The 27,072-nt window shown below is 40.8% G+C and overlaps 1 protein-coding gene across 1 annotated transcript; it reads right to left on the minus strand.

Annotated features, from left to right (window-relative positions):
• On the minus strand, window positions 1-27,032 carry LOC121645694 (neuropilin and tolloid-like protein 2). Its single transcript, XM_041994301.1, has 10 exons — window positions 26,547-27,032; window positions 22,269-22,334; window positions 21,861-22,004; window positions 17,608-17,856; window positions 17,115-17,162; window positions 16,457-16,584; window positions 7,876-8,104; window positions 3,799-3,912; window positions 3,517-3,647; window positions 1-1,891 (listed from the first exon to the last, which is right to left on the minus strand). The coding sequence occupies exons 1-10, from the start codon at window positions 26,554-26,556 to the stop codon at window positions 1,166-1,168; spliced, it is 1,845 nt and encodes a 614-aa protein (XP_041850235.1). The 5' UTR covers window positions 26,557-27,032; the 3' UTR covers window positions 1-1,165.
• Window positions 27,033-27,072: the final 40 nt, after the last annotated feature.

A 27,072-nucleotide genomic window follows, 5' to 3' on the forward strand; every position in this document is an offset into this window, starting at 1 on the left:
GTGAGTAAGCTCTTGTTTAATCAAACAGAATGAAATTATACAAGGAGTGGTTAAAATCATAAATGAATCCAATACAGGTTACATGTCAGTCACTTAGGAAACAGGTTGTGCTTGTTTTGTACACTCAGTTTATGGGGTAATTGAACAAAAAGAACATTTTCTCCTATTAAGGGTGTGGATTGGGATGGCTGCTGTCTTGATTGAGTTCATTTCTCACAACCAGAACACTTGATATTTCACACATGACCACTCATGGCCTGAATCCTTATTTACTATAAAACTTAGCGAACAGAAAGTCTTTTTTTTCTGTATTTCTTACCAAAATAGGACAGTCCCTTCATGTGCTCGTCCTGAGGAGAGACTGAGTGAAGCGTGTCCTCTGTTTGTGTGAAGTAATTATGAAAACTACATATTTATATAAACACAGCATCATTTATCATCATCAGCATCGTCATATTTCATCAATCATTTGTGACAACAGCAACTTTACTCTCATCCTCATTAAAACAATATATCATTGGTAATTTAGGATCATAAAATCATCTGTGGAACAACTTAAAAAAAGATTTCAATTTAAAAGCCGAGCATCACCATGAGGCTGATATATACTGGTTTTAACAGTACAGTGCACTAAGAAAAAAAGAAAAAAGAGACTCAAATAAATTATCACACTATAGATCATATATCATATATTTGTGCATGGCAGGTGGATTAATGTAAAAACTCAGTCTGCGACATGCCTCTGTCTTTCTCTCTTGCTATATCTGAGTGATTATAGAAAGCAGTCTGGCTCTGCATGTGAGACTATTTTCCAATATGTCTGTGATGGAAGGAGAGATTAAATGAGTGTAAGCCCAGCGAAGAGACAAGATGTTTCCATGCTTTCTTTACTCCATATCCGGTGGTATAATTTGGAAAATAATCAGTAGTTTCCTCAGTTTTGTTGCTCTTGTGTTGCTTCAGTTTGTATTTCCTGTTCTCAATGAGCCTCCACATGAGTATGACAGAGGTCCTGAAGTGGTGACCCACATTAATTGAAAATCAGAGGTATAGAAGGAAGCAGGTGATCAGTTTAGCACTGATGTCCTTGTTGCTTCTTTTCATTCTGGTGAGTGAAATGGGGTCTGCTTTAGTTTCCTTTCCCCTCTTCTTCTTCTTTCACCATCTAGAAATCCATGGACATGGAGCGCTGTGATGGGTCAACTATGGTGGTACTGTTGCGAGCACTGTTGCCGCGGATACTAAGGGTTCCGCAGGCTCCTCCCATCCCACCACCAATACCTCCAGCGATACCACTAGGACCTGCCATGCTCACTCCTCCTGCAATGCCCATCCCACCACCCATTGCCACTCCTCCTGTTATTCCCACTGCTCCTCCGATCCCTCCTGCAATCCCTGATGCTCCCCCTCCTCCCATTGCTCCTCCACCTGTGGCGCCTCCTCCGGCACCACGCACATAAATCTCGCAGGGAATCTCCTCTGTGACGCGGTCCTCAATGACCTGCTGGTCGCAGTCATGAGTCTGTGAGTGCTGCTTGTAGCCATAGCAGCTCTTCTTGTAGCTGGAGGTTGAGTTGAAAGTCTTCATGGGAGGCGGCTTGGAGAAGTCGTTGTGGTAGGACAGCTCCATGGAGCTTAGGGTGGTCCGGCTGTGCTTCATGCTGCCGCCGCCGGTGGCCATGGAGGGTTGAGAACCACAATGGTGCTCATGGACACACCGGGACATGGTGGAGGAGCGCCGCAGCTTATGGAAGCTGTCCAACTCCTCGGAAAGGTCCGCTAAGTCTGAGGAGATCTCCTTGTCGCGGAGAGAGAAGAGCTCGTAATGGGGCGGGTCAAAGACCTCCTGGAATCCAGCCTTGTTGAAAACACCAGGCCGCCGAGCCACAACCTTGAAAGTAGGAGACATTCAGACCATTTTATTGCAGTCACGAGCAGACCACTAGATTTCAACAGTGAGATGAGCTTAGATCAAAACAGGAAAAAATAAAACTCTGTTAAGACTCACATATGTCAGAAAATGCAGTGACAGTTACACTTCAAGAGCCCTAAAACCTAATTTTGAGACTTTCTAAAGCACTGCTCGTTCACAATAAAGTCCCCACCTGCATTTATCTAAGCAAATAGTTAAGAACCTCCCATTGGATAATTACTGCATGGATGAAGTTGCTGTGGCTGGCAACAAGTTATTTAACCTCAACTGATGCAGTGAGTAGCTTCTCATTTCTTGGAAAACTGGAAGGATAGTGGGGAACCATCGTCTTCCAGAATGAAATGTCGTCAGGATAAAATCCTGAATGATGGCGATCAGCAATCACTTCAATGTTTGCTGAAATAAGATCTTAAAAAAACAAAAACAATAGAGCAGTAGGAAGAAAAAAAGGGCTTCAAATAGTTAGGGAGCATAAAGATTAGACTCTGGAGCAATGGAAGAAGGTCATGTGGTCTGTTAAGTCCAAATTTACCCTGTTCCAGAGTAATGGGAGCACCAGGGTAAGAAGAGAGGCAGATGAAGTGATGCAGACATCATGCCTAGTGCCTACTGTACAAGCCTGTGGGGGCAGTCTATGATCTGGGGTTGCTGCAGTTGGTCTGGTCTAGTGTCAGCAACATTATGTGTCCAAAGAATGAGGTCGGCTGACTACCTGAATATACTGAATGACCAGATTATTCAATCTTTCCTGATGTCTAGGCCATATTCAAAGATGACAATGCCAGGATTCATCAGGACTCAGATTGTGAAAGAGTGGTTCAGGGAACAGGAGACATCATTGTCACACATGGATTGGCCACCACAGAGTCCAGACCTGAACCCCATGGAAAATCTTTGGAATGTGCTGGAGAAGACTGTGTGGTGACCAGACTCTTCCATCATCAACAAAAGATCTTACAGAAAATTAATGCAGCTCTGGGTGGAAATTAATGATGTAACGCAGAAGTTTATCGAAACGATGCCACGGAGAATGTTAGTCATAATCAAAGTTAAAGGCAGCTAATGAAATGTTGTGACTGTTGAGTGTGTGACTGTTTTTTGGACAGGCAGTGTATTTCACTAAAGAAATCCAGTAACTCTGGATAAGAAAGAACTTAAAATGAAGTTTTTAGGGGTGTAAACAATAAAAGAGAAAACAATGATGTGAGTTAAACATTTGTTTTGTCTTTAAATGATCATCAAGTGACCAAAACTTCTATCTTTTAAATCTATCTTATCTATGAATTTACTCTGTATAATCAAGAATATCTCTTTTCCAGAGTCAAAATGTTTAGCACAGTTTCAGAAAAAAACTATTAAAGCGAAATATCCATTACAGTTTCCACTCCCCTATCAACTTAGCCACAAAGTAAGGCTCACTGAAGCAAATCCAAGTGGGGGAGGTTCACATTATATAGTTAAAAAAAAAAAAAAAAACTTAAAACTTTATTTCTCCACCAACACACTCCAATGCCCAAGAATTGAAATGTTAAGTCTATTAAATAACAGGTTAAAGTCTGACACCCAAACAAAAGACAAGTTACCTTTTTTCTTGGCTGCTTCATCTGGACCAAAATGGAGATGATAAGTAGAACGAGAACTATGCCTGATGAAACACCGATAACGGTGCCGTGGGTCTTGGTGATCTGATGAAAAAGCCCCTTAGATCGCTTCTCTGGAGAACAGGAGAGAAGAAGAACAATTAAGTAACAGAAAATGAAAAAAACATAACAGATCTGCAGTCAAAGAAACAAAGCATGCTAAATAGAGCCTAATCAGCCACAATAGGTTTAAGAGGAAGCGGTGAACAGAAAAGAGATGATCACCTTTGCAGTGGTTTTCGTCCCATGGATATACACAGTTCTGCACGCCATTGCACACCAGGGAGTTGTTGATACACATGTTGCTGTGGCAGAAAAATGTATTGGCTGTACAGGGAGCTGCAGGCAAAAGAAAAAAAACACAGAGATAATGGAATTTAGAAAAACAAGTGTCAAACAGCGCTGAGTAAAATATGACAAAATCATGAAAAGAACCAGAAGATATTTTGGTGATAATAACAATAAGTCAATAACAATGATAACAGAACACTTTGGATTTAGAGCCCTGTAATAAAAGATGAAATGTTCTATTATTTCTTGAAATGCTAGAGGTCTAATGGAGGCGGTGCTGCACAGGGCCATTCATCATGATTTCCTGCAGGCACAAGATCAGGGGGTGATGGGGGGGAAGAAGATGGCAGCTTCACTGAACTGCAGCCTTTATGTCAAAGGAGTCTAAGACAGAGACAGAGAGGAGAATGATGAGGGGAATAGCTGGAAAACTCAGGACAATGAAGTGTTCTGAAAGGACGATTATGGAGAAAGATGAAAAGAAAGGCGGAAATAGCTATGTGCATCATGGGGTGCTGGTGGTCAGGCAGGTGAGACAGACCACATTAAACTGACTGTTAGTGTATGAATACTGTGATGGCAGAGACAGAGGTGACTGATGATCAATGCTGGCTGCTGGGCTCAGGAGGAAAAAGGCTGATGGAGGATGCTGATGTCTGGGTCGGGACGTGGAAGCTGGTTGAAAAGCAGTTACGTAATATTTTCCCTTTTCGTTTAATTAAAATGTTTTTGTCATCAGGGTAGGAGGAATTTGTGTATCTGTATCATCAATCATTTAACTTGCAGCACAACACAGTGACTATAAGTATGTAAGTTAGTGTATGTGAACGTAAGCGCAAAATATGAAGGATGAATCGTGTTCAGTGATGAGTGTGATTGTGCAAATGCAGCTACAGCCCTCCAAGGACTAGATGCAAGGCAAGGCAGTTTATTTGTACAGCACATTTCATGTACAGGACAATTCAAAGTGCTTTACAAAAAACAAAGGCATTACAGATAGTTAGAAATAGTAAAAGGCATCAGCACATAATCACAATAAAATAATAAATTACATTAAAATGATTAAAAGCAAGATAAGTTAAAAAAGTTAACATGCAGATTTTATGCCTCCTTGTCTGCATAGAAGCAGACAAGGAGGCCCCAAGACCTGGGCGAGTGGCAGCCACCACAGAGCATGAACCAGCCTACCAGGACAACCATGCACCCACCCAGAAAAAGGCAGAGGAAAGCTCCAGCCTGCGCCTTCACAGCCATGTGTTAATATTTTATTTATTCAAATTAAAGTAGGACGATGTGACTTTCTGACCTTAAAAATATGTTTTTCTGATTTGTTTTGATGGCACAGTGACATTTATTATGTATATTCCTGGAGTAGTCGTTGCCCTGCAGCATCTTGAGACTTAGGGCTGGGACATACTTGCTGTTAGCGACGCATCCGCGTAATGTGCCATGGCTGCCACATGTTCCAAGTATTTGTTTGGCACGTAGGCCGCTTGCATTGATGCGAGGTAACGTGTTGCGTGCATGAGTTGTAATATTGACTTGAATGCTGGAGGTGTTCATGCGAACAAGAGCACATGAGAATGCCCTGGAAACACAATGTCACTGGTAGATTGACCTTTTCACTATTTCGGAGTCCAAGTGCTGTGTACTGCCCCTAGTGGTGACCTCCAGTATTGAGTGTTTTGGCCACGTCATGTTTCCATTGTTTGCAGCAAGTATATACACAAATGTATCGGAACGTTGACGTGTACGCTTGCGATCACAGCAAGAATATCCCAGCCTTAAAAAAACCACACCTCACAACTGAGTATTAAGCCTGGAGCATCACGTTACAGCTGAGTTTTGCTTTACAGTGAGGTGCCCTCTAAAGATGGCTAATTTTGCACTGTATCCTACCTGTACTCTGAGCTCTCTCCAGTAAGTAAAAATCGTATGACTTATCTCTTTCTTTGTCAGTTTCTCTTTTTCTATTCCTCTCTTCGTCTGATTATGTCCTTATCCATTTCTTTGATGAATCAGCCACGGTCCAGGTTTAAAACAGCCAGTGTGTTGATGGTGTGTGACGTGGATGCAATAAAGCAAATAAAGAAAGTTACATAATGCTACTTTAATCTGGTTTATTTACCTAAAGAGATAAGAAACTTAGATAATAAACTTTCTCCTATGGGCTTTGTAATTTGTATATTGATTAGGTTTAGGACAACTCACCCCGCAAATCAAGGAAAAATTAGGAAGAAATATCTGGAAGAGCAACATGAGTTTTCTTTTCGTTGCCAGACAGATTTGTATCAGAGATGGAAGTGAAATAATATTTGTAAAATTCCTATAAGGGAAATCACAGTGATTAGGAATATAGTTCAAAACATGCACAAATATGAAGGACATGAAGAGTGTAAAGGCAACTCCTCTTCATCACAGAGGATGATCCCCTGTATTTTATTCATAAGGAGGTTGTACTCAAAATGGTGCTCATACAGCTGATGTTTGCTCCTCAGAGCCTTTAGTCACCCGGCATATTCAACCTGTGTCTCTGCTCATTCCTCCAGACTGTACCTTCCCTTGTTCCACAGCTGAACAGCCATTCTCTGAGTCTTTATCACAGCTGAAACAGACTGGTTTGCTCCACTAGCTCCACCCCTGCTCCGAGGTCCACTGTGATGAGGGCTCTGAGCCTTGGCTTCCCTCTCCCTGCTCGCTTCCCCTGCTCTGGGTTAAATGACTTTGACAAAGGAACATGTACAAGCACATGTAGGAGCGTATGAGTGTGTGTGTGTGTGCTGGAGTGTCCTCGTCATCTATGTCCCAGTGAGCCTGCAGATGGGGCCGCTCCCTTGACACCTCAATCATTTCCAAACCGATTATGTGTCTCCTACTTTCAAAGTGTAGTCTCTCAGAGAGGGTGTCAACAGTAATTCACCCACCCCTCCTCAGCACAGACACACACATACAAGCACTAAACTAACATCTGAATATATGAACTGTGTGTTTGTGTAGGTGAGTGTAGTTAATCAAGTCTTAATATTGCCTGGCTAACATCTCATAGGGGCACATTAAGGATGATGGAGTGTGCTCGTTGAGCGACACAGATTAATGCCTCTCTCTGACCTCCAAGCAAACTTTGCTCTTGTCTCTAACTAACCACATAAAGTTTAGAAGTTATTCATGAGTCTTCTAACTTCCCAGAGATGAACTGTGTGATCAGAATTAATGAGGATCCAAATAGTCTTAAGGACTCTCAGAGTGAAAAAAACATGCTTAGTGAATTTAAAAACCATTAAGTTCTGACTGCTCTGGTTATGGGTTTGCTGATGAAAACAACTTTAGCATTCACCCAGGGCTTGGGAAGTGTACAGGAGAACGTGGCAATTAATATCTCAGCTTATTCAGGCATTTAATGGAAATATTACAGGGGGCTAACAGAAGTATTTTTCTGCATAGTAATTCCTTCTACTTTAAATGCAACCTTGAGCATCATTTGTCTGAAACCTTTTCTTCCTTCAGAAGTGACAGAGCTTGATGCATTATTCTTTCCAGTTATTTGTTAACCTAACTAAGCTTTCCTTTTCACCAAAACAGACTAACGATTTCTCTTTTTCTGCTGTAAGTGACCTATAATGAGCACATTAGGATGCTATGACATGACATCAACTATTTGGTGGTTTCAGGTTTTTAAAAAATGCAGGAGAAAATAATTGGTTTTCTTGTATCTGTGCTCTAAACATGGCGCAAGGTAATTAGCTTTCTTTGCTGAAATGGCACTTCAATGTCTGTTAGTAACTACTGATGCAAACAGAAAGCAGGACCTCATAAATTGGCTGTTTTTGTGTCTGTGTGGGTAGATAATGTGGCAGCTGATGTTACAGTAACGTGGTGACGTCTGAAAGTTAAACTGTCAGAAACGTTTTGGGAAACTGAATCAGATAATTGTCTATGGATAAATTAAAAAAAAAAAACAACAGAAAATAATATAATAAAAAGCTGAATTACTTCAAGGCGACTGACACTCACGGTCAATAAATGAGGTGAAGAGCATGCGGAAGCGACTGAGTCGGCTTTTCTCATCAGCCCACATGCGCACAACTCCCACACCGTTATCCAGCATCAGGTCATTGGCCACCGTGCTGCAGAACTTGGCCTTAAGGTTCTCGATGGCGCTGCTGCCGTCGTACACGGCCACAAAGTTCTTCTTGCACTCATTCGAGTGCTCCATCTGGTAGTCTATGAAGCGCAGGTAGATCTGCAGATAAACAGGAGATGCAAATGATTCAGGGGGAAATGAAATTCACAGCAGTTCCTTGCTTCACCTCACAGCTGCCATCATTGGTAAGTGCACTTTTTATGTGGGTAAGAGCATGAAATATATGCATTAAACCAGCAAAGCAAACACTGTATCTAGAAATACTCAGACACCGATAATGAATAGAATTAGATAAGAGTCGACTGGAAACGGGAACTGCTCAAAGATAGAAAAAGGATGCAGGAACTTTAATGAACTAAAGACAGTTTTACTGGAAGATACAATCATAGAAATCTGAAAGTGTGTGTCATGGTATGTGTCTGCACTTGCTACTCTCACATAAACTATAACCCCAAATTATTAAGATATCTACTCTTACATGAACTTTGACGTTACACTGTTTGAATTAGCCCACGCTTTGCAGCTGTGACAGCTTCAACTCTTCTGGAAAGGCTTTCCACAAGGTTTAGTAGGGTATTTATGGCACTGCAAAATCTGGCTATAACCAAGTCTTTCAGCCAAAAAGTCTTTTTGATCTTGTTTTGAGTGTGATACACTAGGTGAGAGCTGTATGGGTCAGATTATTAATCAAGTTTTGAGAGTATATGTCTTTTATTTCTTAATTAGTTATTAAATTCTAAATCGGGTTATTTTACAGTTTGAGATAACACTGGATCTTTCACACCTAATTTTAGCAGTGAAAACTTGTTTCAAGACCTCCCGGTACCAAATATTTTAATATAAGTATAAAACCACCTAACTTCAGGAGCAATCAAGTGAAATAATCCATCAGAGCAGTAAGATCATTACTCAGTAAGATTTCCTGAGAAAATAAATCATTTCTAGACTTTAGACAAGTGGGAAATATCTTTTTTTAAAAAGTGTAGCAGTGAACACAGTGCAGTAGTGAAGGTCATCTAATAACTGGAAGGTTATCACTTTATCTCTTGCTTTAACCCACTGAATCTGTCTTTGGGCAAGACATTTCACCCACGTTGCCTCCACTGTATGAATATTTGTCCAGTTCAATCTGCCCCAGGAGCTCTACGCATGTAGCTTACCACCTGTGTGCGAGTGGAATGACATTTATTATTATTATTGATCTAATTTTGTGTCATTTTTAAGAGAAAAACAATAATAACACTTTAAACTAAGAAGAATCACCTTATTTAGTTTCTCTTGTTTTAAGATCTTTTCTCTTGAAATGAGAAAGAAACAACACTGAGAGACGCTTTGACAGGATACATTTGAGTTTGTTTTTTAACTTAATAACAGACTTTAAATGAGTATTTCACCACGTATTTTAAGATATTTCTCACAGGAAATCTCACCCGATGTAATGATCTTACAGCACCAGCAGATTATTTCTCTTGATGATAGTCTGAATCTGCTTAATTTAAGTGTTATTTACTCATAATAAGATAGCTCATTTTTGCAGCGGGGGATTTTTGACCATTCTTCCAGAAGTGGGAGTCCAGTCACTAATATTGGACAAAAGTCCCAGCTCGCAGTCTCCACTCTAATTCATCCCAGTTGGGTTGAGGTCAGGACTCTGTCAGGTTCCTCCACACTTCATCCATGTCTTCATGTTGGAAAAGAAAGGGGACATCCCAGTGTGATTCATCACTCCAGAGAGCGTCTCCACCGCTCTAGGGGCCAGTAGTAGCGTGCGTTACACCACTGCTTTGCATCGCGCTTGGTTATGTAAGGCTTTGATGCAGCTGCTACACCATGCAAATCCATTCCTTGAAGCTCTCTACGTACTGTTACAGAGATAATCTAAAGGCCACATGAAGTGTGAAGGTCTGTATGTGGCCTATCACTTTGTGGCTGACTTTCTGAACAGCCTCCTCTTTGTCAAGATACTACTAAATCACACAAGCTGCAGAGGTGGCATCCTGTCATGGTCAATGCTTGAATTAATTGAACTCCTGACAGCGACCCATTCTTTCACTAATGTTTCAGTCTGCATGCTTAGCTGCTTGAGTTTATGCAGCTGTACCCATGGAAGAAATCGGAACACCTTAATTCAATATTTGGAGGTGTCCCAATACATTTGGTTATTTAGCATTACTCTTTAAAATATCACTTTAAACTGCATTCTTCTGACTTTTTTGATGGCACACTGACATTCATTATGTACATTCATGGCCTGAAGCATCCAGAGGCTCAGAAACTGCACTTTGTGTTAACCTGGAGCATCATGTTTTAGCTGAGTTTAGCTTTAAGTATCACACACCAGCAACTGGATATCAACACACTGGCTGTTTTGAATGTGCAACATAGCTGATTCAGTAAATAAACCAAAGAGAGTTTTATTGGAGGAAGAGAGGAAAAGGGAAACAGAAAGCGACTAAACTAAAAAGTCCACATTGGACTGACCTTTACTGGCTGCATAGAGCTCAGAGAAGAGACGTGAGATGGACGTCAAATTAGCCTTCGAAGTAGCAAAGTAAGAAAATCTGCCAAAGTTCAGTAGTGGGGCTTTAGAGAAGCAGCAGATTTGAGTGACTAGTGCTGAACATAATATTCTAAGAGCAAAACCCAATAGTGCTGTGTTCACCTTCAAATCCGGTTTTCCAAGAAGCCGTGGTTAAACAGGTGACAATATAACTCCTAACACGATGAGAAAAATCCTCCAGGCTTGTCACAACATGACGCAGAGGTGAAGTCTTACCACTTATGACTAATCTTTACAGCTGGTGAGCATGCTCAACAAGGTCAGAAACACTAACAGGGATGATATTTTTCTACATTTTTTTCAGATGCTTTTCTTTTCTAATTATGTCACTATTTCTGTGTCCTAACGGTAAGCTTTTCCACATCAGGACTCTTGACTCAGCAGGAGATGCACCAGTGTTGCTAACATTAATAATGTCCAAAGCAGCCATGTCAGTAAGACACCATTATCCACAACCTGCCATAACCAGATACTTTGTCTGGCATCTTAGCTTGCACTTCGAGTAATTAGAAAACAAATTGTGAGAAGGAGTCACATCAGCAATAATAACGGGATAAAATCTCGGACGGGGAGAGCAACAGCTCTGATGAAACAGCACATTTAGCAGGCGGACACCTGTAAGCGGGCAGCCGTTAAGTAGCTGCTCTTGTTCTGCTGCTGAGTGTGCTGCTCTGTTTCTTCTGCTTCGCGGAGCTAATTTCTGGCTGGAAACTGAGTGCCTCTGCTAAATTCAGATCATCATCACTGCTGCTTTACGTTAGACATGTTGGAACTGGTGAAATGACTCTGGAGACTCTGCATGTGACAAAAGCAAGCAGCATGGATGAATGTTTACATATGCATAAAATATGACAAAGGATGTAGATATACGTTTTTAATGTGTTTGTTCATTTGTTTACAATATGTGACAACTCATTTTGTAATTTGTGCATATCCTTAGTTTTAAAATGTATGATATGTGCATTCATTTGTGTTGATTTTCAAGACAGTGAATGGCAAAGGACTGTGGATGACTCATTTAGCCAGGAGGGAGAAACAGAGCAGAAATGAATCAGGCTAGCCATGCCATGTTTGCAATTTCAATGAGATTTTTAATATCAGGTCATAAATATCAGAACATGTCAGCAGGCTTTTACTCTTGGCTCAAAAACACACTTCTAAACTCCACGGCCATACATCATAACTGGAATTTGCCTTCGCTGCTTTTTCGCACGCTCCCTTTCTGCACCGTACAAATATACAGAAATACAGTCTTAACGTAAATGTGATAGTGTGATGCAGCAATTTAGTGAAAGGCAGGCAAAAAGAAAAGGTGGGATCTACAATTAAAACAGCTTTTTATTTGACTGAAAAAGTCAATTTGCATCTTGCCTTAAGCAGTATGGCGGCACAGACGTATCCTGAAAACAGATAAAACATAACTATTAAAGAAATATATATAGAAAAATGTCAGTATTCTTTTGGACTTTAAACAAAAACTGAACATGGCAGATGTGACATGTCCACCGCAGAGGAGAGACGTCCAACAGGATGACGTCTCTAAAAACTCTAAAAAGGTGGAAAACAATATGGAAAGTGATTAGTGGAATTTTCATCCAGCTGTATTCCAACAGGTGAATGAGGATTATATAACTGTGATCATAATGTTCAATGCAACAGGTCTAGCAAAAAGAAAGAGTTTAAATATGATAATCTGGTGGCAAAGTTGCAGTTAATTACTGCAAAATTATAATGAAATGGTTTACTGGTGTTTTGCAGCGTCGGAGTGGCTAATCTGGAGGCGCAGGAAGATTCCTGGTGGGCCGGTGTGTCGGTCCCAAAAAGAGAAAAAAAAATGGGTAAGTAAGAACGGACCCATGCTTTGATCTCAGTGATTACCTTTAAAGACTAAGAAGTGAAGTGCAGATCGATACTAAAACATCTATTCCTCTTATACCAACATTTATATGTGCTCTCCCCTGTCCTGTTCACAATCTACACATCAGACTTCCAGTATGAGTCTGAGCTCTGCCACATGCAGAAGTACTCGGACGACACTGCCATAGTTGGATGTATTAAGGATGGACAGGAGGAGGAGTACAGGAGTTTGGTGAAAGACTTTGTTGGCTGGTGCAGGGCGAACCACCTGAAGCTGAACACTTCCAAAACCAAGGAGCTGGTGGTGGACTTCAGGAGGAACAGATCAGACCTGAGGCCCGTCTCCATAGAGGGTGTGGAGGTGGAGTCGGTCAGTTCATATAAGTACCTGGGACTGCAGCTGGATGACAGACTGGACTGGTCAGAGACCATCATCGCCATCCACAAGAAAGGACAGAGCCGTCTGTACTTTCTAAGGAGGCTGAGGTCCTTCAACATCTGCAAGAAACTGCTGCTGATGTTCTACCAGACTGTGGTGGCCAGTGTTCTTTTCTATGCTGTGGTGTGTTGGGGAGGCAGCATAAAGAAAAGGGACGCAGCACGGCTGGACAGAGTGATCCGAAGGGCAGGATCTGTGGTGGGCACAGAGCTGGACTCTTTGGTCTCAGTGGCAGAAAAGAGGACCTTGGACAAGATCCTGACCATCCTGGACTCCTCCTCTCACCTTCTGCACAGAACTCTGAGCAGGCAGAGGAGTGTGTTCAGCCCCAGACTACTGTCCCTGACCTGCTCCACCAACAGACTCAAAAACTCTTTCGTACCCCGGGCCATCCGGCTGTACAACATCTCGCTGAGGGCGCAGGGGTCACAACCACAACCATAGTCCGAATAGTTTTTATGGACATGTGCCTTTTTCTCATTTGGAAGCACATTTGCTCTTATCCCATTCTGTTAACACTGTCTCAGCAGTTTTTGCACATCCTGCACTTTTTCACTCATGCACCTTGTTTGGCTACCACCGTCAACATATGTACATACTTGATCACCTGTACAGTATATATGTACATAGACCATAATAATGGTCTTCTTTATCTACCGTTGCCTCTATTTAATTTTAAATTAGTCTAGGTATGCTTAAGTACTAACCCCTAATGTGAAGTACTAACCTTTGATGTATGTATATGCTACTGGATGCTTGAATTTCCCCCGGGATCAATAAAGTATCTATCTATCTATCTATCTATCTATCTATCTATCTATCTATCTATCTATCTATATAACTGAACTTTCAGAATAGGTAGGAACTACTTTTTCTTTCGCCTGCCATATGTGAAACAAGACACAGTTTTGAAATAAGTTGTAGATGTTACAATAAATAGCTGTATGCATTCAGCTTGGAGTAAAATGTCCATGAGATCAGCTCAGTTCCACAGGCGTGGACTCAGTCAGGTAATATTACCTGCAGAGTAGGTCATTACTTAGACCAGGTGGCATTAAACTATTCAGTACTGAGAATAAAACAGCCAGTGTCAGCTTTTAAAAGAAAAAAATATTTACTGATTAATATTTAAAAGATAAGATGGAACATAACATAAATCAGTCTCATTTATTTTGACTGATGGTTTAACTGAATATTTTAAATGTAGGGATAAATAGATAGATGAGGTGTAAACTATATGTTGTTCAAAACGACCTAAACTGACACCAGAGAGATGTGTTTAGTTATTCCAGAGGCATCTAAAGGCTCCATTTAACATCAAAGAGAGCAGCAGAATTACAGTCTCACTATAGTAGATGTGTGTATTTCTGAATAAATGATCTTATTTGTGTAATTGATGAAAAACATTTCAGTGGGTCAAATCTAAAAGAACTCAGACATAATGAGAAACTAAGAAAGGCGCAGAAAACTTTACTAAAAATATCTTTGATGCCCTGTGGCAGAAGAGACCGGTGACACAAGGAGTATAGATGGAAGAAGATAGTAAAACGAAGAGTAGATGGAGGAGAGGGACAAGAGGACAAGAAAGACAGGAAGTGGTTTGTGTAAAACATGAGTTGCTCCATTTTGAGATCAATTTTGGCCTTTATTTTTGTCCCTCAAGATGTGTGAGTGATAACAGTCTCTCTCTGTTGCTTGGTGTGTTTAGCTTTGCACCGGCTGCAAGTGACGACCCTTTCACAATAAAAGCATAGAAGCAAATTTATTTAAACAATGTCTTTTGTAATCTGGTGCATTACTACAGGAAATTAGGCTTTTAATGTCTTAATTTCCGCAATAAAAACTACAGTTTTACTCTTGTCAGTAATAAAAACTACAGGTTTGTAAGTAGTGAACAGATGTTTTCATTTATCCAGTTTACTCCACATCAACCGGTCTTAAATATAAAACTCCCAGCTGAAAATTGGTTCCACTCCGGCCCTGGTGTTTTGTGCACTGGTTGGTACATAATCTCCAGTAAATCACTAAAGTTGTTCTCACTGAAAGGTGCAGACATGGGGAGTTGATGTATTTATGTAAAATATCTCAAACCTGGAACTCTGAAAGTGTTTTGGCCATTTTTTTTTATCACTATATTTATTTTTGTGGATCCCCATTAGCTACATATGATATGCATAATAATAATGTGTCTAATATTATAGGATTTCCAGAACATTTTATATGCAGTTGTCACCACAACGTCACATGTTCTCGTTCCTGGCTGCAGGAGTTCTTCACCATCCACAGAGGTGCAAGATGCTGTATGTGAATCGTTATGCATTGGCCTAATGGTTTCACAGGTAATGTCTGTTTATTTCTTTGACTGAAAATAAAGACAATGCATTACGTTTTTATTTGTTAGACCTTTCCATTATGCACTTAAAAAACATCCTGAAAATGTCAAAAATCCATGTTTTTAATGAGTAATTTTCTTTGTTCTGTGTGAATAGGACATAAAAACGTAGTCAAAGGTGGTTTGCTAGATGTTGGTTTTTGAATGTGGAGAGATTTTCTTTATACACCAGCAATGTTCACGCATCACTTTACTGGCATGGATCTGCGCTGTTTGGGCTGTAAGGGTTAACCCTATAATGCCTAATATCGTATTAATACATAGAGTTTCTGAGACCTATTGCATCACTTTATGGTAAAAACACTGCTCAAAACCCTTAATGTACACAATCTGATACCTGTCTTCCGCCCCCTAGTGGATACCTTTTGTACACCAATAGTTCTGACATAAAACATGTTGATAAACGGTACATATATACAAATTATTTTTGTTTATTTTTTTATTTTTGTTTACATTTAGTTAAAGTGTCAGAAAAGACTTCTGATAAAAAAAAAAGAACAATTTTTTGCTCATTATTCTTTGGGTCAGGAAAAAGTTGGTTAAAGTTAACATTTTTATCGTTTCTGAGTGCATTCAGCTAATAAACTACCGTCACATAGAACAACCTCATGTGCACTGGCATCATATTCCCTGTAGCAGCGAGAGAAGTCAAAGATTAAACAGATCTAACAATAGACACAGTGTTAAGATGAGGCATTAGGAGGAACACAGTAGACAGAGTTATCGCACATGGGGGAGATTCCAGAGTTTACCCCATAACTATTTAGATATTCAGAGCCCTTCCTGTTCTTGTTGATATTCAGAGCATCGCCTAACATCAACTCCTCATGGTGAAATTCTTCATCATTTATTCTCTTTTCAGATGATGTAAATATTAAAAAAAACTGTATGTAGAAAAAACTTTATTTTTATGTCGTCCAGCACAGAATCCATGCAGTTTTTTGTCATTTAGAGTAATTAGAAAAACCAGGGTGTGAAGCAGCTCTTACAAGAAGAAAACAGCTCAGTGGACAGATGTAATACTTAAATATTCAGCGTTGGTAAGAACACAAGATGCTTGAAAATGATAAAAAGGACTGATTCATCCAAACAGAAATACAGACCAGACCTTCGTGGGTAGATGTTTTTCTATGCAGAGATTCTGAAAAGTACCACACATGGCATCATCACTGGGGCCTGACTAACGTGGTCCTGTGTACTAACCTTGGAGTGAGGAGGAGCCCTGATGGTCCAGATACAGTCCAGAGCATCACCCGGCTTCACTCGATCTTCCTCTTCCACTTGACTGGAGCGAATAATCCCATCCCATCCACCAACTTCAAACTGACAGTCTGCAGAGACAAGGAAAGAGAAAATGTGCGAGAAGGGTAAGAAAGCAAAAAAAAAAAAAAAAAGGGTTATAAAAACACAAAGAGGTCAACAAGCAGGTCATGTGTGGAAGAAGGAAAAAGAAAACAACAACAGTGGAGACAACAGGGAGATGTAGAGTGAAGAGGATGGTTAGAGAGAGAAGAGCAGCATGACGGACAGAGACAGACGATAGATTTTATTAAGAAGTGAAAAGGATTTAAGATTCAATCGAAGTGAGCACAGCGGATTAGAATGAAGGACAATACAAAGACAGAGGAACAAAGGCACAAATACAGGGAGGGAAGAGAAAGATAAAAGAGGTGTGTGTTCTCTCATGGGCTTAAATTTGTGCGTGCAAGTGTATTTATATGCGATTACGAGCCTGCCAAGGTACATTTTTACCATCGACTTTTCACGTGATGGCGGCAGATCGCCTCTGGTAAGCTTCTGAGCTCAGAGCAGCTCTTCAAAACGGATCGGACACAAACGTGAGGAATACCGCAGAGCTTACCTGGGATGGGGTTCAGCAGTCCGCCCACGTGCAGATGGAAATCAGGGTCTGAAATGATCAAATTTTGGAGGCACATTACTTTCAAACCACACAGCAGAGATAGGCGTGCAGGGATGACAAGATAAGATCCCATTAAGCCTGGCCAGATGAAGCAGAACGGGTTTTTTTTCTATCAGATGGCTGATGAGAGACAATGAGTTCCAGCCATATTGGGTAAGATTTAAAAAGCCGTGGTGCAAAGCTTGTGTCAAGCTTACAAAAAAAAAAAAAAAAAAACATAAGGGCAAAGGGTGGAAGTTTATGATGTCTGGAGAATGAAAGCCTTTGTGGACGATCTGTTTTTAGTCAGCAATGAAAAGAAACATAGTAAACAAAGAAAAAGAAGATTCTCAAATCTTTTCTGCTCTCTTAATCTTATCGGATCCATTTCTTCACACACCTCACTCAACAATCCACTTTCACACACTCAGTGTATCAGGGAGTTCCCGCTCACCTGCAATGAAGGTGTACTTGATGCGGAAGCCGAGGCCTTCAAGCTCCTCGTCGCTGGTGAACTTGATCCACATGAAGCGTCCCGTGGAAGTGACGAGCCCCGGATTCTTTCCCCCACAGAACCGATCGATGAGCGGCGAAAACCCAAACGGCCCATCACGTACTTCGATGTGATCAAAGCGGCACTCGAATGACGGCTCGATGTAGTAATTCTTATCAAAAGCCAGCTGAATCCTTTGTCTAGGGAGGGCTTTGGAAAACAAGGGAGAGAAGGGAAAACAAAAGGAGAAAATCCATGAAAAGAAAACAATTAAATCTTTGCTTTGCTGGACAAAGATAATCTGGATGAGGGTTCTGGACTAAAATATGAGTGAGATGACGTGTCATGAACTTTTTAAAACAGCTCCGTTGTCATACTGTGAATGTTTTACTCAAAGATGGAGGAACATTTATAGAAAAATCTATGTATTTCGCACCTTAACAACCCTGAGTTAAAGGGCATCAGTAAGAAGGAAGATGTTTTCCTTCTTCACACTAGTGACGTGTCGTTCACTAACAAGCCAGCTTTTGTGGTAAACAACAGCCAACTCCCACTGAGGAGGCTTTAGAAGGAGCAGGACTTCATTTTGACTGGCACACCATGCGGCCAATCACATGCAGAGAAAGACTTGGACTGAGATCTCCAATCCTGGTCCTTGAGGGCTGGAGTCCTGCAGGTTTTAGATGTTTCCCTTTTTCTTGGTTATTATCAAATAAATATTCACAATTCAATGTCAACAGTCCCCATGAGTCTTTATTTATTTCTATCTTTTAATGTAAACATGACAAAATAATATAGAAACAAATTAAAGTAACCAAGAAGTCATGTTTCACATAAGTCACCGCTGTTGTGTAATAAATAAATCCTACACATTATAATAATAATGTTTCTTTATAAAACTTTCTTTTAAACCTAGTAAAGAATTTAGAAACAGAGGAAAAATCTTCCAGCTGTCCTTTAGCAGAAACGCTGCTTGACAGATAAATACTGGAACGGTGGAAACAAACAAGACCATATATCTGAAATCAATGCTGTTTCTTCTACAGACCATTGCGCACCGACGACTATAAGGCATCAACCTCATGCCGAGTCGGTTTCTACTGAATATCAAAACTATCCATAACAAAAGACGTATTTCAGTTTTCAATCATCTCTATAACGTAACGTTCAGTGATGCTGCTCATTGCGTCACATTGCTGTAAGTCCAGAATCGTTCATAATTACCTTCATTAAATGATACGATGGCATTTCATTTTAGTTTGACACTGGATAAACATGAACATATTTTAACCCTGTTACTGAACATTTACCTTTAGCGTGAAAAGCTGCTGGTTATCCTGCAGGCGGTGAAACATACTGGATGTAATTCCTCCTTTCTCTTCAACTTCTAATGTGCTGCTTAACAGGCTGGTGGGCCATCCTCTACAACAACACTTTGGTCTTGTTTTTTCCATTACCAAAGAAATCTAACAAGTAAGACTTCATCTGTATGTTTGGAGGGAATAACTCTTCCCACTCTAACACCAAATCAAACACGAAGCAACACGTGGATGTTGTTTAACTTTCTGTTCCACGCAGAAATTGCTCTGATCTAAACGGTTCAAACATAATTATTCATGGAAAGTGACTATCAAGGAATCTTTTACAAACAATTAATCATGCTGTTTAATACTGTGATTAATTGTGAAATTTATGTGAAGTAATGTGAAGTAACGTGACATCCGTAGTTCAGAGAGAGACGGGAAGAGACTAAAATGATGTGTGTCGGGGAAAAAGGAGAAATGAGAGAGTCTAAAGTGTCTTAATGTTCAGACTTTGGTCTTTATTTATTTGTTACACATTTAAAGGCTTGAATAAAATATTAAATAGTAAATGTATTTTTAATGAAAAATATACAAAAATAAGACTTTTATGGAAAAAAATTGAATAAACTAGAGGCAATCAGAGAATGCAGACCTTCACCAAATTTTCTTTTCTTTTTTTTTTTTTTTTTGCTAGTGAGTGGGCATTAGTTAGTTAGGGCATTTTTTAGTTTTAGTTAATCAAAACCCATCAATAACAGGGTTCAAATTACAGGGGAGCTAAGTGGAGCTCGGCTCCCCTGAAAGGCAGAGGAGCTCCCTTAAAGACTATCAGCTGATACTTTTAAAGGGAGGCCTAAAAATAGTCCACTTTCAGGTTACATTTACTTTTTTATTAAGAGTCCTGGTTTTTCTTGAAAAGAATAGTGTTACTTTGCCAGTGTTGTGTTTTCATTAATTTATTTAATTTGATATAATTGTTTGCTTCAGCACCGTAAACAGCAGCAATGTTTGTTGTGAGCCTCATAAAACAACTATAGATATGCTTTCCGTCCCTATTGCTGATTAAACATAATGCATACAGTAGTAGCAGAGGGGTTTTTTGGTAGTGACCATATTTTGGGCCATATTAACTGATGTAATTTTAGTCCTGGTTCATAACTTTTTTAGTTATGTTGCGCACTGATAAACCAATGCTGCAGAATACATACCCTCCACTTTGGAGGCCGAATCTCTGAGTAGAGCCGGATTTTCCATCACAACTTCACACAAGCTGCACCATTGAAAACTTTCAAGTCATTTAAAGTGTAATAAAGACTCATCGACCAGCATCATCAGCACCTTTCTGCCAATTCAAACTGAAAATGTGGAGGATTTGTGAGAGCACAATCATTCATTGCAGAGATGTTGTGTCAGATTGCGACAGATACACCTGATAAAAGAGCTGGCGAGTATATATATGCACACTGACACACAGATAGTCTGACATCTTTGCATCGCTGTCTCAGACTCTGAATTTAGAACATTGCAATCCCAGCATGACCTGCAGTTCACCAGTTCATCTGTCAAGCAAATCCAAACATCTACATGCTGAATGGGTCCAGCACTTTAGTACTATTTCCCCCCAGAAACAGAGGGGCAAGGGCAATTTATGCCTGCCATGTCGAATGAATCATAAAGATGCAGAACATGGGGATGAGGGAGGGAGTGTAGCTGTGAATCAAGTCAGGGTTGGAGAAGCTCTGCATGTCCACAAAAGAAAATAAAGGGTTAGATCAGGGGTGCTACACGTGTTCGTGCAGCTGAGCTAAAATAACTGAAACGATTTTCTTTTATCCTGCCTTTGAATTTGATAACTGAACGAGCAGCTCATAGACCAACACTTCCTGCCCTGTGTTCATTCCCTGGTGTGTTGAATCTCCTCTTTAACACACACACTCAGACACTAACACACAAATAACACAGCTTGACACAGAAAGAGCAGAATGTATAATCACTCAATCTATTTAGCTGATGAACTTGGGGACGTGACACAATCATTGAGCCTCACTAGCCTCAAATTATGATTACAAAGCTATCTGATTAGCTCTTAGACTAACAGGGAGCATCTCTTTGTTTCCATGTGATGCAGAATAAAAGGAGCTGGAATGTGAACAAGACTGAGGCCATCCAAGACCAAATAAATGCAAATGATAGGTTGCATCTGTGGTGTACCAGACCTATGGCGGTGTACCATTGCACATACAAGGCAGAGTCACAGATTATTCATGAACAACAGGTCTGGGCTTGATCTGTCCACAGGGGGAGCCCTTGAGCCATGTGTGAAATCTATTACAGCTCTAAACACATATCTCATCTACATGAAAGGCTGTACTTTAACTTCATGGACAAACATTTCATCAGTCTAGAAAACACATTAAGCAGACCTTATCTCCTATAGCTGCTAATGATGCCTTCCATTATGTTTCCCGAGCGGCAGGCCAACAAATTACAGACGGATGTGATATTTCTGGGAAACACTAAAGCTGACGAGGATGCTTACAATTCAGAGATGTGCCACTAAAGCCCAGTTGTGTAGCAGATGTTCACCTCTTTTTATGTGTCCTTAAATAACAGAGTCTTCTGACACATGCTGCCAATAGAGATCAACAGAGCCAGTAGTCATCGTGTTGGGAGGCGGGGGGTACAATGCGCCACTCTATCATTTTCAAAGAGCTATATCTGTGCAATGAAACAAACTCAGGTTGTCTCATTTGGAAAATGTCAAGCTGATTGCCTTACAGCGATGGAAGAGAGGAGCAGATCTGGGAGAGTTTATATAGAAACAATGGTGGGGAAAATGCTAGAAGGTGGCAAACTGTCTCTGCTCCTCTGCTGCTACCAAGCAGAGGATGCTAAAGGGCCTGACTTTACCTTCCAGGATGTAAATACACTCCTTGTTGGGTGGGTAGGTGTTGGGGTAGTTTGGTGACATGAACACCCCGCCATTGATGTTGCGGACCCATGTGCCACAGTCGTTTTGGTTGGTGCTCTGACCGCCAGGATCGCCCTGGGAATCTGAGAGCAGAGGGGGAATAAAAGAGAGGGACAGATGGGTTATTGAGTCGAGAGATCAATGAGCGAATGATTAGATGGCAAGCAGAATGGAGGAGGGTTTGGCAGGGGAAAAGCAAAGAGCAAGCAGGGGATAGAAAGGAAGAAAAGGAGGGACAGAATTAAGAAGAGCCTTCTGTCCTATGATACAAGTTGAGATAAGGCATCCTTATTTCAGACTCACTCAAAATGGCCAAAATGGTATTAATAGAAAAGAGAAGTACTTACACTGGTCACCTTTAGTTCTCTGTGCCAGAGCGAAACCCTCTTCTATCAGAAAGAAGAGTATCCACACTGTGAATAAGGAAAATTACACATTAGTCTTACACATGTAATAATTTCTGAGTGATTATCAACAGCAGAATGAAATCCCTTAACAGCCACAGGATAATCTGAGATCAGCTGCTGTATCGATCTTCCCTAGCTTTGATTAATGATAGGAAAAGTAAAGCTATAAGAGAACTTGTTAGAAAAAAGTGGAACTTGTGAGAGAAATGATAATAAGTAGGTGCAGACTGCCCTTATAATACCAGTGTATGCAGAGGATATAATTACCACAATGCATTTATGAGAAGGAGAAGCACTGATGCTGAACTACCATGCAAATTATACACATAATAAAGTAACCACTTATTAGCATTTCAATCTTTAAGCTCATTTGGTACAGATAAGGAGCCTTTGCTACTTTGCAAATATTAAAATGCTGACTTTTAGCATCCTTCCTTTTTTCAGTGAAGGGACACATTTTCTAATTGTTTTCATTTCTTTGCTTTTGGCTCCATTTCAGGACTCTGAACCATGGCTGCAAGGAGGAATTACGTCCCTCACTGATTGATCTGCTATTTATTTGCAACATTAAATGGTTTATTGCAGGTCTGAAATGTAATAACGGCACTGATATGTGCAGTGGACACACATTAAGCATGAATAGTTCAGTGTAAAGTGCAATAACCAAGACATGAAAAAGCATTACATCACAGATTAATAGAAAAAGATGGTTTGGATTATTAAGCCACGGCATTAAAAACTCACTGTTTAGTGGAGAATGTGAGGTATTGTTTAAAAAATTGTTTCAAGCCCTCAACCTTCACACAAACCACCAGGCTAACTTGCAGCCTGTTAGCACCACACACTGATCTCAGAAATAAACAGGAAACAGGCTCCGAGGTTCACATCTGAACAGGACATGGCTGCAGACAATACATGAAATATGTTGTAGCACAATGATATCCGCACTGAGGGTGAGGATGTTGCAGCCTCTGACACTGTCTTGCTCTGATAAGCCGCCGTAGCCCTGATCCCCACGGAGTTCATAATAGGTTGGCCCGCTCACATCAAATTAAAGAGCGAGCTTGAGGCTGGTGCATTGCATAATGGCAGCAAGACAAAAAAAAAAAAAAAAAAAAAAGCATGAAAGACACAGAGAAAGAGCAAAAAAGGTGGTCTAATGAGAAAAAAAGAGGCATGGTAAAAGTAAGCGGCGAACATAGCCGTGCACGTTGGAACGGACTCATTTTCAAATGCACACACGCTTGCGGCCCTCAGGCTGCAGGATCCTCATTAACTCTATCTCCATTATCTTGCAATGAGGTGCTGTAGGTGGGAGTATGAAATACTACAAGCACATTTCAACAACAGACCACCCAAATTTAAGAGGCAAATAAGAGACAAAAAGCTGAAGGCCCTCACTGGAACTTTTACTCACATTACAAGCTGCTCTTAAAGATGGAAATTCTGTCATCTCTTGGAAATATGACAAAACTAAAGTGTTATTAGCAGTAAAAGTGATAAGCTTTGAGCTGCAGAGGCACAAATGTCTTAAGCTTTTACTGTAAATATTTAAATGATGTTATAGGGGGAAAGTTGCATAATTCATGTGGGAAGTTGTAACATGTTTTGCAGCATTATGCATGAATCACAAGCAGCCAATTCAACGTGAAGAGAGCAGCTTGTACATGTGTAAAAAATGGCTGATGGGTGACTTGGTTATTAGGTCATCTGAAAAAAACAAAATTATCTTTCAGATGCTGAGTAGTCCAAATAATTCATTACAGAGGTTTTTCTGACCTCAGCTGATTTTGAAGAAAAGGAGGAAAAATGACCGAAGGTTCAATTCTGCTATTCTAGGTCATGTCACTTCGTTTTTTCATCACTTTTCACTTTGGCTTACAAAGTTGATGCAAGGAAAAAAGCCACTACAGCTATCTGTCACTCAGAGCTGAAGCAGCTCAAGTCCATCTGACATGAGTTACAAATAAAACCAGCTAACTAACAGACTATGAGACAGAGTTTAACACTAATAAAGCTCCTCGAGCACAGGTCTGCAACACCACAGCTAAATAAATACATCCACAGAGTACTTTAGAAATAACATCATACTAATAGACCCCCAGTTTGCTGTTAAAAACCAGCTTCCACTGAAAATCTGCTCCATGTTGACCTTTTATCACATGCTGCCGGTTCTAACATCCCTAAGGTCTCCCACTGGATTTGCATCTGGTTTCTGTAATGGGAGGCAGCTGGACTACCAGACACCAGAAACAACTTTTGCATGATGACTTGCCAGAAGTATCCATTAATTGTGGTCATAAAGGCAAAATATGATCAGAAACTACTGTTTCTGATTGGTAGAGAGGCTAAAATGTGCCAGGAAATAATTCTCCACACCATTACACCAGCAGCCCGGACTGCTGACACGAGGCAGGTTGGCCCCGTGGATTCATGCTGTTGGTGCCAGATTCTGAGCCTACCATCTGCATCCTCAGCAGAAATCAAGACTCATCAGACAAAGACATTTTTTCCCTCATTTTCTTTCAGAGCCCACACCCACTGCAGCTCCACAGTTCTGCTCTTGGTCAACAGACATGGACCCTGACGTGGGTTTCTGCTGCTGAAGCTGACTGCGTTGAAGGTTGATGGCGTTGTGCATTCAGAGATGCTCCTCTGCTCCCCGCAGATGCAGAGTGCTTGTCTTTTCCACCATCCTCACTGAACTCCAAAGACTCCTGAGCTAGAAAATCCCTGGAGATCAACAGCTTCTGAAATACTTCAATAACCCTGTCTGTCACCAACAATCACGCCACACTCAGTTACTGAAATCACCCTTTTCCTCCAGCTGGATGTTTGATGTGGGTCAGTGGGTGTTTTCTCCTTCTCTTTGAGCTGCTCCCACATGACTGGCTGATTTAATAACTGTACAATGAGCTGTTTTACAGGTGTTCTACATAAAGTGCCCAGTAATTGTATAAAAACTGGTCTGACACACACACAGAAAATGAAGTATTACAGTTAACGGAGGTGGCTAAGTAGCTTAGCAAGAGCCTGAGGGCAGCTAATTAGACGAGGCTCTACAATTAGCCAATTATGCTAAACAGAATACAGTTAGCTCTGCAGTAAATGATATTTAATAATCCAAACAGGTCCTACAGTGTGGGCCGTTTCCCCTTGAACCTCGCTGGTCTCAATTAAAGTGAAATCTAAGAGCCTGGCTTAACGTGAGGACCCGGCGCGTGCTGCGTCAAGAGCCTCAGGTGTTGATGGAGCGAGACGGCTGGGGGGGAGGGTGAGGAGTCACTCAAGCTGTACGGGAGCGAGCTGAGGGCGCGTGCGGACCAACGGACAGAAGGAGGAGAAACGGTCCGAAAAACGAAGTGTGAAGTTCGTTATAAGCTCGTTATTTATTTATTTATTTATTTATTTACTTATTTATTCATTCGTGGCAGGTACGGGAGAAAAGTAGCATCTATTTGCCATGAAGACAGCAGTCTAAGTAATTAGCTTTTTTCTTTTGTGACAGACATTTTTACTCCAGGTTATCCCATTATGAGGCATGATGGGTTTATCGTTCTTTTATGGATTTTAAATCGTACTTTACCTTTGTTGATGGTCATGACTCATATTTGCCTTTGCGTTGGCTGATAAACTGAATAAATGAATAAAAAAATCCTCTCAGGATTTGGTCCGTTTTATAGCTTAAGCTTTAATGGTTCAGCAACACCAGCAACGCACCACACGACTGTAGCCTAATAAAACAATAAATCCATTTCTAGTGATCAGATCTTCAAAACGGACGTTTAGGTGAATGACCGTTTGCTTTGAGACTGCTTTCTTTTAAGGATAAATCAACCAGTGAAGGAGGCAGACAGCTGTAAACAGCTGGTGGATGGAGAGTTGGGATGCAGATGTTGCCAACAAAACAGGCAGATGTGTCGCAACTGTAAGACTCTGAGACGAGCAAATCGACGTATCGACGGAGGTAGAAAAGCAGGTGGTTTCATGGCTCTTTTCACATTTTGAGAGAAATGCTGTTAAAATGAGATGAAGCTCAATCTCCTGACTGTAATGTCGCATTGTTTGGTTAAACCAATCTTGAATTATAACATGAACTGAGATTTTTTTTCAAACAGGGTAAAAACATTTGATTTTGGTTAAAAACTCTCCACTGCTTCGTATCTCAAGAAGCGGACCATCACGCGCACCACAGATGCTCGAGTTGCCCGTACTCACCTCTGTACATTTCCTCTCACGGTTTGATTCCAAAGCTCCTTCCTAAAAATTCCCTCCTATTCTGCCCATTTTATGATATCCACGAGGCTCTTCACAAAATCCAACTTTTTGCCGACATCAGTAAATCCGTTACGCAGAACCGTGCAGCATCAAGCTCCTCTTCAGCCTGTTGGATGAACACTACGTTGCGAGCCTCTCAGCCAGGCATCCTCACAGTCAGAGCAGCTTTCAGCTGGACCACGCTGAAGATCACATGTGTGGATGATAGACCAGGATAGACCGATAGCCCAGGTCGAAGTGTGCGCTCGGAAAGGTTGGCTATCCAAAAGGCGCAGATGGATGAATATTAAACTGACAGGGGGGCAGAAACAGGGGAGACGGTGGAGGAAAGCCGGAGGATAAAGATGAGGAGGAGAGACAGTCGCTGCGCTCAGTCCGTGTCTCAACTAAGAAAATTTCCTGAACGAAGCTCATTTAAGCCTTGGGGCGCTGCTTACATCAATGAGTGGATGAGTGGCTTGTCACG

This window comes from Melanotaenia boesemani, chromosome 1 (assembly GCF_017639745.1).
Source record: "Melanotaenia boesemani isolate fMelBoe1 chromosome 1, fMelBoe1.pri, whole genome shotgun sequence".
NCBI lineage: Eukaryota > Metazoa > Chordata > Actinopteri > Atheriniformes > Melanotaeniidae > Melanotaenia > Melanotaenia boesemani.

Coding starts and splice junctions, on each gene's coding strand:
- LOC121645694 (XM_041994301.1), bottom strand. Junction 16,585..17,114: donor ACTGCTGAACCCCATCCCAG/GTAAGCTCTGCG, acceptor TTGTCTCTGCAG/ACTGTCAGTTTGAAGTTGGT. Junction 3,913..7,875: donor CTTCACCTCATTTATTGACC/GTGAGTGTCAGT, acceptor TTTTGCCTGCAG/CTCCCTGTACAGCCAATACA.